Source organism: Bombus pascuorum, chromosome 7 (genome assembly GCF_905332965.1).
Source record: "Bombus pascuorum chromosome 7, iyBomPasc1.1, whole genome shotgun sequence".
NCBI lineage: Eukaryota > Metazoa > Arthropoda > Insecta > Hymenoptera > Apidae > Bombus > Bombus pascuorum.
The window spans coordinates 9,044,151-9,056,943 of NC_083494.1; the positions used below are offsets into that span (position 1 = coordinate 9,044,151).

Consider the following 12,793-nt stretch of genomic DNA (forward strand, 5'->3'; position numbering starts at 1 on the left):
TTTGTTTGGTTTCTAATATCTTTATTTATACAGTCTTGCACAGACATTATATACTTTATTTGCTATATCAGGAGTGGGATCAACTTTCTGAACAACAGAAAGAAATCGAAGCGAAGTTACAAGAATTAGAAGCCTCCCCACCTAGGTAAGTTTCCTTCGATATTTGTTACACAATATCTTGCAAATTAAATTCTTCTTGGTATACGAATTTTTTGTTTCCTTTTCACAGTGACGTATACCTTTCTTCGAAGGACCGTCAGATATTGGATTGGCACTTTGCGAATTTAGAGTTTGCCAACGCAACGTCGCTATCGAATCTGAGCCTGAAACACTGGGACCAAGACGACGACTTCGAATTCACCGGCAGTCATCTAACAGGTAAGTCTTTTTAACAATGTTACATGAACTAGCGTTTTGCTTTATTAAATTAGCTGTTGCTGACTTTCACCGGGCGAGCGATTAGAGTTTACTTAAATCGCCAGCTAAATTGAGCATAATTATTATAGTTGTACATTGCGATACGTTAAACACGCGAAAACATTCTAATTTCATGGAGCGTGCGTGATTCGTCGGGAATCCCCGCGCGGCGTAACGCGTATACGGCATTATATCGACGTTCTCGAGAAATTGCTTAACCAGCCAGTAGATGGTATAGATAACGGGTGAATTATTCGCGGGCTGCATCTCCTTTACAGGCATCGGATAGTCTCTCGTACTCGGTGTCCGTACAGTTGACTTTATCAACCTTATTGAAAGTCGATAGCATGAGATTCCGTGTAGATAGTACGCTATATCCCTTAACCGATCGGTTACCAGAGTTCTCATTATGTGAAATTATACTATGATCATAGCGTGTTCGCTGTGCTAGAGCCTACTAATGCGTTAACAAAAACGAAAACAGCGAGAAATATGACTATAGATAATCAAGCGGTTTCGTATTTTACACTGTTCGAGTGTTCTCTCTGTTCCTAACTCCGAAGTCTAAGTTAACGGTCTACCTTACTATTTCCTTAATCATTATCTCAAGTATTTACATTAAACAACTGAGCCTCTCCGGAAATAATTGGCATTCCAGTGCAGTTCGAATGATCGTATCGAGGCATTGCAATAAAAACTGTTAAAAGCTTCTGGGCGTAACTTCGTGACGTGCCTTTGCGTTACCATTCTCTGTTGCACTCATATCGCGTATCGGACTCATGACAATCGAAAAGACAGCCTCGACGCGAACGTGATCTCAGAGCCTTTCGAGAACCTTAATGACGTTACTTGTAATTCCTACTACACGATTCACACCCGGAAGCTTCTATCGTTTCAACTAGGAGAATCAGCGGCGTGAATGGTCAGTCGTGGATCTCGCACGAAATATCGTCCCTAGTAAACGAACGGTAAACGCAGCTTTAATAGATACCCGAGGTGGACGTTGGTGGATGTTGCGTATCAGTGGACCGTAACCCAGCGGAGTAACGTGGTCGCGCGTGTCGCTACCGCGAAGCACACTCGACTGACAGTGAGCGAACGAACCGGTCGAGTCAGGCTCGAATTCCAATATTGCTCCGCTGTCGTTCGAGCGACCACGCAGTCGAGTGCATCGTGCGAGAGAGCGAACTCGAGCGAGCGAAGTGAATGCGCTCCTTGAACACAGGCTGAAACAAGAGACGCGCGAGGAGGATGCTGCGCGCCCCCGTTCTTACGGGGCCACGGTACGCGGCCATGGTGGTCAATTCGAAATTAAAGCGATGCCCACAGTCCATGACTGACGTGCATCGGTTATCATGACGGCCCCTCAGGTTCTTCCCAGCGATTAATGAGATGTAAACAATTTAACGCTAAATTAAGCACCACAATAGGTTCTCTGGTGAATCTTTGGTCGAAAGTTGGGGCCGAACGGCGGATCCTCGATGTAATCGGTTCTCCACCGAGCCTCGAACTCCTCGCGGTCCTCCAACTTCGGTTTACGCACCATCGGTTCCTTCTTGGTTTCTTTCCAAACGAATCCCGGCTGTAGGGTTAATAGCCACTGACCGCGAAAAGCGTTTAGGCCGAAATATTCTTTGAGATACTTTTTTCGCTTTGAATATCGCCGACCATAGTTCCTATTCCTCCGTTAACTTTTAGATCGATGTCACGTCTTATTAAACTCGCCGAATTATGCAAATCTATTATTACACAAATCTACTGCTGTCCTTTGCTAGCGAGAAATACCAAGGTACCACTGATTCGTGATGATGCGCGGAGATTCTGTGTCTTTTTTATGAGAACGCAACCAGAATACATTCCTCCCGGTACAATATTTTCGTGTGGATGCGATTTTGTCGGGGAAACGATTTGGTAGTAAAATTCAAGAATGTACAGTGTACAGTCGTCACGGTGGTCATCAGCATCGCGACGATTCTCTGTTCCCCTGCGATCGGTCGTATAATAAAGAGTTATCGAGCTTTGTTTGCGAGCGTGGACTGGTCTCGTCGTTGGTATTTTCGATCGTTTGTTGTCAGTCTTTGGATTGGTAGGACGAAAACGTAGGCAGCTCGATATTATGCGTGTATATAGGTACATGTAGCGTGTACGAGATGGAAAGGTGGATACGGGCTCGTGAAGGGGCCAGGGATGGGCCATTTACGACGTATCGAAGTCTTCTATACCGTTCGTTGACTCCGATCGTCGCATTCCACGCCATCCGTGTGTCGCTACCAAAATTATATTGTCGTAAAGTCGACTTCACGCGCACCTCGCCGATCTTTTGCTTCTCGTAACGTTTGACAGTCTTATGGGAGAGTTACAGAAACACGGTTCCATTCGTTCATTCATGAAACACCTCCATCGGTATTCGTCGTTGCTTTTGTGAAGGAACTTTCTCCTACTTCGTGTCCCTTTTCGACTTTTCTCCGGATGCGTTTGCCAGACTTGGATGCGGCTACGTCAGCACGAAAATGCGATATTAATCAGCCTCTGCGGTATTAATTGAGAAAGTTTAACAAGTCCTCGTCGGGTGACTTTTAAAGCGCATTAACCGATCGAAGCCTTCTATCGGAAGATAAATCGTCGATCGATAAATACTGAAATGGAATACGTAACGATTCCGCTGGCAAAAGTTCCGAACGCGTTTCTGCAGCTCGTCGTTTTAACGTCAACTTACCTAGGATATTTACGGGCGGGGGAAGAATCCGGAGTATCTAGGCTGGAGTTATTGCCTCGGTCTCAGAGATCGAAATCAGAGAGATGGAGTTAAGGATCGGCGTTCGTTACGACGACCTGCGACCAGGTCTTCGAGCGCGTTTCGTATTTCCCATAATAATGTTCCGGTCGGTTCTTTGGAGAAATTTACGAACCAAGGGAATACCAAGGGAATATAGGGGAGAATCGGAATGGCGCGCGGCTTAATGAGCTTTCGCTTTCGATCTCCGATCGATTTTGGAGTCGAAGATGTTACCGAGACCGTTGGAAATAAACGGGACGGGAACCGTGGCGATCCCGGGCTCATTTGCCGAAACAAGCTCCGTCGAAAAAAGTGTAAAATAGAATGGGTGTCGAAATGCGTCGCCCAGTGTTTTCGGTTAAGAGTTGGACCCAGAAGAGGGACCAGCCAACCCAGCAGAGGAGAGGCGCGCCGTGGTGTTTCCCCGACAGGACGAAAACGTAGGCAGCTTAACATTAGTTGAGCCGAGAGCAGGATAGCAGAGGGGGCCTCGAGTGGTAATTTACGAGGTATCGAAGACCTTGTACACTCCTACCCGCCAACGAGTCGGCCTCGCCCCGCGGAATCCAGTCTTGGCCTTAACGCACCGATACCTTTCCCATGACCACTTTCGGCCTATCTGTGCACACCCGGTCTGTACACACGTACGTCAGGTACGGCTGCCTCTCCGGGCTCTTGATGTTTGTGCCTTTACCATTTACAGTGCTCCTCGTGTCGACGACGCGGTAGGGTACCTTGTCGATATAGTCTATCTGGGTCTGTGCTCTGCTGGCTCTGCTCCGTGATCCGCGTGATTTCTCTTCTTAACGTCACCTATCGCCCGTGAAGTGTCAACGAGGCGATTTCTTAGCGCCGGCTTGTTCCTTTGCCCCCATGAACAAATGGTTGGCCGACACGCGTCCTGGATTAAGTCCTCCTATCCCGGCAACGTCGATACCTTTCCACGCTTTCTGTCTCTGCGTCTTTTTTATCCGCTGTTACGCTCTTCTTTCCAAATTTACTTTTTGTTTTATCATCGAAGTAGATTCTTTCCTCGAGCCTGATGTCCGTTTTTTTTTTTTTGGTTTCGTTCTTATCCCTCGTATCCTGCTGGCTGATTACCATATTCGAAGATCGATTCGATCAAACTAATCCCCGCGATTAGAGATCGTACGGTAGCCTCGTAGAATAATAACTCGACTCAACCGGAGCATTCCGTGTCAACATGAAATGTGTCGGCTTGCGGTCGAAGCGTAATTAGGTCGCCTGTAGGGTATGATATACCCGAACAAGAGATAGACCCTGGTCCCCAGAGGTTCCGAAGATTGACCGATATCGACCAGCGTGTCCAAGCTCCCCGAAATCGTTGATTAATAACATCGCAGTGGAAAATGGCTCGACCTGTAATTGAATCGTTCCACGGACGCTTTGGTAACGAGAAAGTCGTGTACTCTCGACCTCGATGCCGCTACAATTACCTCTGATCCGCTTTATTTATCGGCGCGACTTTATTCGTCTCGAAAACGCCCGGCTCGAACGATCCACCTTCGAAGTTGGAAGGTGTTAAGTGACGTGCTGCGATTAAGTATCTTGGTTTTCGCGGCATGTGTGTTAATCGACTTCCGAGTCGTGTCAACGGGACTGATTTACGCGTGGAAGCCGAGAAGGATTCATTCGCGGCGATAACAAAACTATGCGCGACTACGTGCGCGCGAAATGACGCGTTTAAATTTTCTACACGCGCGGTCGAGAGTGGATTTCCTTGACGCGAGGCGTTAAGTCACCGATAGATGTACTGGCAACGCACTCCGCGAGTAGCTTAGAGGTCATGAAGTTGTCGAGCCGACGAATTATTTCCTCGTGCACTCTGTGTAACCTGTACTTTGCCGATCTGTCGTCGGTTATGCTCGCTGGTACACGCTCGTAACTACGACTGTCCCGTGGATTTAATGGAATCTCACATACGACAAACGTGTACCAGATACTACGGTATCGCAGTTCGTCGGTTGTTTCGTGCCAAATTTCGTTCTCAATTAGCCGAGGCCCGGCTCATCGATCATCCATCGCGCCTGATCACCGTGTAGGCGAGATTATCGCTGGCAGCTGTGGACGCGAACCCTTTCGTAAGACCTTGTTTCTTCGGGAATGTTGATGAATGCAACAACCAACTACAGGAAATCTTGTTACATTCACCTAAAGAACCGAAAGGGTGTCAGCTGATCTTGAAAGGCTGTCAGTTAGAACACGTTCCGTTGCACTGAACAATTTCCGATGGAATGTGTTCCGTGTACTGTCGCGCGTTTCACGGACCGACCTACCGCTTCGACGAATCCAGCAGTCCCAATTTGGAGATACAGGGTGGTACTACAGAGTGAGAAACGAGACGTGTTTTCGTTTTAACCCTACGGGGTGGATGTAGAATATTCTTTCCTCGTAAACGAACGACAGATACTCTTCGAAGCGACCTTTCCGGATCCTTTCATACGTTTCCTACGTTTTAATTAGAATCGTTTCGACGATCTTAATTAGAAGGCTGGGACAAAGAGACGGTGGCTGCCTTACTTACGCTTATTGACCAGCGTCTCGATGAGGGGCGTAACGGCGGGCTTAAGTTATTCGAATAATTCGAACGTCAGGGACGAGGCTTCCGTGGGAGGCGGTGTTCGCGACCAAAATTGAGAAGCGGTCGAGAAGCAAGTCGAATTGGCAGTTGTACGATATCGTACACCCTTCGAGTCGGCTTCCAGGTTTCGTAGCCGCGCTACGTAACTAGCTGGTGTAAATTTCGTGCACAAAGTTCGCCTTAACCGCCGACGTAATCGGCGAACGACGAGCGTACTCGATGTCTCTGGTTAACACGTTCTGCTTGGCGTTATCTTATGCGACTTTCGAAATGGTAATTCTCGTGATACTAACGTACGAAGAACTAATTGTAAGTTATTAAAAATTTGTTCCTCAGTTTCTCTACGATATTTTACTGGAAAAACTTTGCACTTATCTGTATGCATATTATATTACAAATGATACATTTCGAAGAAAACGCGAAAAATATAAAATTTTCATTTCCGAAGAATCTAAAGGGACTTCTTAGTGAAAGGTTTTGGCATGTATCACCGGTGGTACACGCGGCATGGAACATGTTAATAAGCTTACGCCTCACTCTTCACTACCGCGACGACGAGGACCATGACAACGACGTCGCTACATTTTTCAAATTAATGCCCGGTAATCTTGGCTGACAATCGTTTCAAAAGGGGATTACGTGACGGGGTGACCGAGAATGATTAAACGGGGCCTGGCTACGTGACGGAGAGAAGAATGACGGTGACCATGTTAATGTCTGGCCACACGCCATACAACGATTACGCGGCCTTTCAGCATCCTTCGCGGTGCATTTGCGCCGGCTAAAAACTAGTATCTGCTCGGCCGCGGAGAGTTTTCGCGGGGTATTTATCTTTTCACTTAACGGCCGCGATGATGTCTGTTTTCGCGCACGCCTTCGACTCAGTGCCTCGGTGTACCATTGATGCTTTCTATCTGTTTAAATACGTCTTCTTAAAAGTACGTATTTATCAATATTTTTTCCGTCGTCTACGATGATGTCGTTGGCGTCGAAACCGTATAGGGTACTCGATCATCTTACATGGATACACGTAGCTGTAATTTCGAAGACAGCCTCCGCCTCTTTTTCTGAACGTATAATTATAGCAAAGGGTTTTCACAGAGTCGTTTAAAGCCAACGGAGAGCGTACGCGAAGGTCAAAGGAAATAATTTTCAGTTAAAATTTAGAGCAACCCCGAGGAAAAGAGAGACTGATTTAGCAGATGGCAGGATTGCTGTCGTCTCGGAGGTAGCACCTGGTGACCAGCCGCTTTCAATCTGCCACCCTATGCTGCTCGTAAAACTTAGCTGGCCGCTCTAACGACGGTCATTAAAGCGGCGATAGAAAAGTTTGGGACGTGCATCGTTGGCGATAATTAACGATCGACCGAGTGTATCCTCGTGAACGTGAAACATTATCCGCTGAAAAACCGATGTTTATCTCGATGATGAATTCGAAGTACCAAAGGCCTTGAAAGGGCTATTAAACCGGAAGCCAACGGCAGAGGGCGCACTCTTAATATCGTTAATGGCGTCCAAATTTGCCGGGGGAATTGCTTTCTTAAACGATAAATTCGCTGGGAACAACATCGAAATTTATTACGAGGAAATTGCAACGTTCATTAATCTTTTCCTCCGGTGTATCCTTTCGGTAGTGGATTCGAGCGAGGAGAACGCAACAGTTTTCACCGTCTATCGGCACACTGCTGCTCCGCGGGCTATTTGTATTTACTTGGAAATGCTAAGCAGAGAGAATTCGATCCACCTTGTGCGTTCATGTTTTATTTAACAGTTTCTCGAAAACAACCGCGAAACCTGGAAACATCTCTTCCACGTAGATTCCACGCACGTTGGGTTCTCTTTCGACGTCTCGTTCGCGGAGTACCGTTCGACGTATACCGATAAATATCCATGGTTAATGTCAACCGAGTTCCACGAGGCAGCTTGTTCCAAGTGAAACTCTATCTGTTGATAGGTTAACCGGCGATCGTACGATTCCCAACAAAACGTTTTCGCGTGGTCGAAGCGCACCTATCGCGTTGTTTCCGGTCTCGTACGATGCCATTCTTATTAGGTGCGATCCTCGTGGATTCGCTCTCACGATCAAACACGCAAGCAACCACGCACGAACAATACTGCGAATTGTCTCCAGTTAAATAGACCAGGTTAAATAGAACGTACTCTACGTGCTTCACGTTCTGCTCGTCTAGACTTTCGTCGAGATAAGCAATCTCTAATGTCACTTATGTTTCTCCCAAGGTTTCTACTTCCGAGCTTCCGATAATCACGTCGATGATTAAGGACAAGATTAAACAAAAGTTAGGGAAATGCTTGGAGAAACGAGAGATCTTCTTCGAGAGACGTAAAGTTTCGTAACTTCCTGTCAGGTTCAGCTACGAAATTCTCTTTCGAGAAAGAGAGACTGGTTGTAACTGGCGAATAAAAAAGAAAATGAGGCATTTGACGCTTTTGTAAACGCGTACATGTTACCCTGCGTGGCATATACGTTCTGCTCAGGTTCTTTTATTTTCGTTTTGATGGCACAATTTACAGGTAGAAAATCGTGCGATTAATTGCGCCGTTAGTCGAGATTACGTTCACGATGCAGGTATCGTTTATTCGCTCGCACGACTCGTTTCTTACGAGCTGGAAACGACCTCCGGCTAGCAGTCTCTCTTGCGAAGGCGAAATCGCGAACCAGCCGAGCAGTTTTAGACCGTCGCGTCGTTGATAAACCGTCCTTGGGGAACGAGTCCCGATCGCTTTGTCACGTCGTCTAGGTTTACGGGAATGGAGATCGAGTAACTTCAACGCCTCCTTCTGCTGCTGTAGGCATCCTTTCTTTTTTTCCTTCTTCTTTAATTTTCTTCCATTCTCAGCCACCTTCTCCCGAAAGACTCTCGTCTAAAACTGTGTTCGGCGATCCTCTGAGAGATCGATTCTCGAAAGGTTCCTGAAAAAGACCAAACAATGCTTCGCGCATAGTCAGGAATATCGAAACGTCTTGGAGAAAAATAATCCTCGAAAGTACGTCTGCAGTTTGCAATAGAATTTTCCAAGGATTTTTGTTTGAATTCAAAGATCACCCTCTCAGAATTTTTAAATGTGGAATTTACATATCCGGTCTAACCATTCTAGAGACAAGTTTCTTTTAAAGTACTCCATAAACACGCCACCACTGTTTCTCCACCGCTCTTAATCTGCGCAAGATAGACAAACGAGACTTTAACGAGTGCCTCGTGGAAGCTATCCAACGAGTTTTCTCGTATAGCATTAGCGCGTTAAATCGTTTAAAACAGTTTAAATCATCGTGATTCCTTTGTTACATGGGCGAAGTGCTTTATCCACGAAGCATCGAAGCGAAAGGGAAATTCTTGGCCCTTCTTGAGATCGTTCTTACGACGTCGTTCTACGATTCCGCGTGTCGTGCCCGTTTAACACGGAGTCACGTCGACGTCCGGCTCGTACGATCGGATTCTTATTACCTACGATCTCGTCGCGTCGTTCTCACGATGAAAATGTGTGCGCACAGCAAATAGTCTGGCCAGTCTGTCGATAATAAACTATCGTAGGGGCGGCACGAGGAGTACCGTGATCGCTTTGTCGCGTCGCGTAGGTTTACGGGAACGGGGATCGAGTAACTTCAACACCTCTCCGTCTTTTTTTTTTTGCCCCTTCTTGTTCTTCAATTTTCTTCCCTTGTTCTTCCACGAGCGTATTCACCCTGCGTCTTTCTCTGACTGCTTCTTGCGGTACGGACCACCGATCCGTTCGGTCCAGGTCTCAGCGAAGAGGACACACGACGATGACGATGACGTTGAACAGAGAAGAAAGCAGGCATAGGGGAGAGTGGAAGGGTAGGAGAAAGAAGGAGAGACGAGCCAGGCCAGATCGGCTGAGATGTAACTGGAGAGCACATTACCTGGTATTAAGTCACCGAGATAACTACCTGTGTGGGAGGTTCCGCGCACCAGACTTCGTGTAAAATACGACGACGCGACCGCGTTGCTTGCTCTTCGTTTTACGAAATATTTCGATTTTTTTCATCGGTGTCAACGAGCCCCTCCAGGAAGCGCGTACACCCGGTGAGCGTAAAATGGTAGAACGCCGCGAGGAAATATACCATCAGTGTCCTTTCCCGATTTATATGAAACATCGTTGATGTACCGATCAGCGTTCAGAGCCGTGTAACGCGTATTTCTTCAGGTTACCTTTTTTTCCTCAATTTTCTCTTCTTTTATTTAGCTTTACGGTAAATTTCCTGTCTTTATCCGCGTGGGTCGTCCTGGTTGGTAATGTTCTCGACTCGCCGCGTCAAAATGCACGCATCGTGCACACATGATCGTTCGACGGAACGCATGACGAGGCGTGAAAACGCGATTCTTGATGTCTAGTTAGCGTTTATGTGTAATATCCTTGCTGTTTCCTCGATTCGAAGAAATTGTTAAGTAGCGAGGCAGCTCTTGGTAGACTTGGTATCTTCGTAGTCGTTTGTCGATCGATTCTTCGATTTGATAAATTGAATATACGTACATGCTTTCTCATACGCAAGGTTCCTTGCTTCTTCTTGCCGAAGAAGGTTCGCGAATTACAGGAAACGAGCGCGACATGTACGCACGGGTGGTGTACTGGAATTTGCACGTTTATTGTCGCATTAATAATTCATGGTGTTGCGCAATTTTTAATCAGCTGCCGTCTGCCATTGATTGATGCTGCCCTTGCGCCCCCATGGGGCTCGAATTTACATACAGAACGAAAAGGAAAAGTATTGACACGTGATACGTTCCTACCAAACAACCAGCAAAGTCCAATCGCACGTCATAATGGCGCCGTTTTCTTTCTCCCTCTTACGCGCTTTCATTCTTCCCCGAGCCGATCTCTTTTCTCCTTCTCGCTTCTCGTCTTTTCCCTTCCTCGCATTGCCTTTCTCCCTTTCATTCTTCCCGGTGTATCTTCTCTTCCCTTCGGCCCTTACGTTTTCTCGCTCCCACCGACGCGAAAGGGTCCCACAAAGAAGCTAACAAATCGGCCGCGGTGCAGGTGAGGCTTTTTATTTAAAAATTTTTATTGCACCCCGCGCAGCAAAGCATACGTCGTCGTCGTTCGGGGCTCCGCTCGAAAAACCTGTTTGCTCTGCCGCCACCATCACCACCACCATCGCTTCCTTTCACGAGATATTGCTTTACAATACTATATTATATTGCACGGTACGTCGAATTTTGCCTGTTTGGATTTAACGAGAGACTCGCCGGAGGATCGCGCCGGCTCTCGCGGACCTTGTGTTACGTTCCTTCTCTCCTCTCTCGATGCAACCGCATCGCTGCATATGCGAATCTTTCGCGCCACGATGTGTTTCAGGGAACACCACCATCACGGTGCGTCGTTACTCATCGTAGCGTACAACGATATCCGCCGTCCGCTTCTTTTTCTTCCTCTGTGCCGCGCCGAAATTCGCGTATCCTCGCGTTAAACTCTGATTACATTCGGGATAATATTGAACGATCGTATATATCGCATAATGGGACACACCGATCCGCCTCAAGCCCACCAGCCTCTCCTTTTACGACGTTGCGCGATCTTTCATTCCATGGCTTCTTTACGACCTCCTCGTTTCGGAGCATCGTAGTTTTTTGAATAATTGGAACGTCATCTATTTCAAAGATTACGCTCGTCCTTCTGAGTACGAGCATATCTGTCTGAACAATTGGAGGATCGTTTTCCTGTCATTTTGATTTTTATACCCTCTTATTGATTATATACGTTCTTTATTTTCTGACAATTGCCTTAAAATCAATCTTTATTATGGAATCGTATAAATAATATGCCAATTTATACGAAGCCTGTAGAATTATGCTGTTTCTGCTCGCTCGATCGGAACAACGAAACAAATATTTGGAATAGGTAATTTGTGTACAGGTATGCAGCGATCTGTAGATGCGGATGTAGGGAATCTTTTTTCGAAATTAAACTCGAAGTATTCTAGCATCCGGTAAATCGATTAGCTCTGGATAATTTAACACGGTAGCTGTTAATGGTTCGGACGAGCTCGGCTGTCCCAATTTCGACTTAATCCTCGACGAACCGCAGATAGATAGCGACAAATCCGTACAGCGAGTTTCTTTTCGACAACGCAAGTACAAAGTACGTGGTTCGTAGGTGTAGACGCGTCGCCATTAATCTTGCAAGATGCTTCTTTCGTACATTGTCCACCTCGGGGCCGCTTGGTCCACCGTGCAAAAACTTAGCGGAATTCTAGCAGGGGATTGGCAACTTTTTTCCAATATCCGCGGCTCCAAGCCCGAATGACCGTTAAAGCAAATGCTAGGTCCTTAAGTTGCTATGGTATAACGGAGGGAACGCATGTAGAGACAAACTTTATGGCTCTATAAATTGTTGTTTCGGTCCTTTATTGTATATCTTTATTGACCTTCGCGCAGCCGTACCAGTTAACCGGAATGCCATTAATAACGGAAATGGATATTCGATTAGCCGAATACGGAGATAAAAAGCGTTCGCCCGGCAGAGCAATTCCACGGTAAAAAGCTGCTGGAACTATTTAATAACGAAACCGTGAACCGAGCCACACCGCCGTCGCGGTGAAAATTTACCGTGACTAGACGCGCGCGACGAGAGCGTGCAACCGAGGGGACTACAGGGTGGCAAAAAGCCCTGGGATTCATTGAATACCACGTTGCTCCTTGACTAAACGAATTACTCGACCGTGCTACCGATGCATTCGCTCCCCTTTCACGATCTCGCGGAACCGATAAGAAATTCCTTCAAAAGGCAGGGAAAGCCGCGACGAGAAGGCCTATGTGCTCTCGGTTACCTGAGAAATTTCGGTTTCGGCCGTGTCGATCTTTTTTCTCCTCTGCTCTCAAGATCGGCTTGGTATCCAGAAAATTCCTCCGCCAAAAACTACGTAGACACGCGCAGCCTTGGACCGTTGTAGACCATTTTATCTTATAGGATCGAGATGTTTGAGATTTCCAATGCGATATCGTTGGAAACCGAAAATC

The 12,793-nt window shown here is 46.7% G+C and overlaps 1 protein-coding gene across 1 annotated transcript in view; it reads left to right on the plus strand.

The window, feature by feature from the left end:
* The window catches only part of LOC132909181 (lysine-specific histone demethylase 1A), a 101,269-nt gene that overhangs the window by 2,481 nt on the left and 85,995 nt on the right, over positions 1 to 12,793 (plus strand). The window contains exons 9-10 of the mRNA XM_060963847.1: positions 72 to 145; positions 230 to 378. Of these exons, the coding sequence (XP_060819830.1) occupies positions 72 to 145; positions 230 to 378 (223 nt within the window). The remainder of the gene's footprint in view (positions 1 to 71; positions 146 to 229; positions 379 to 12,793) is intronic.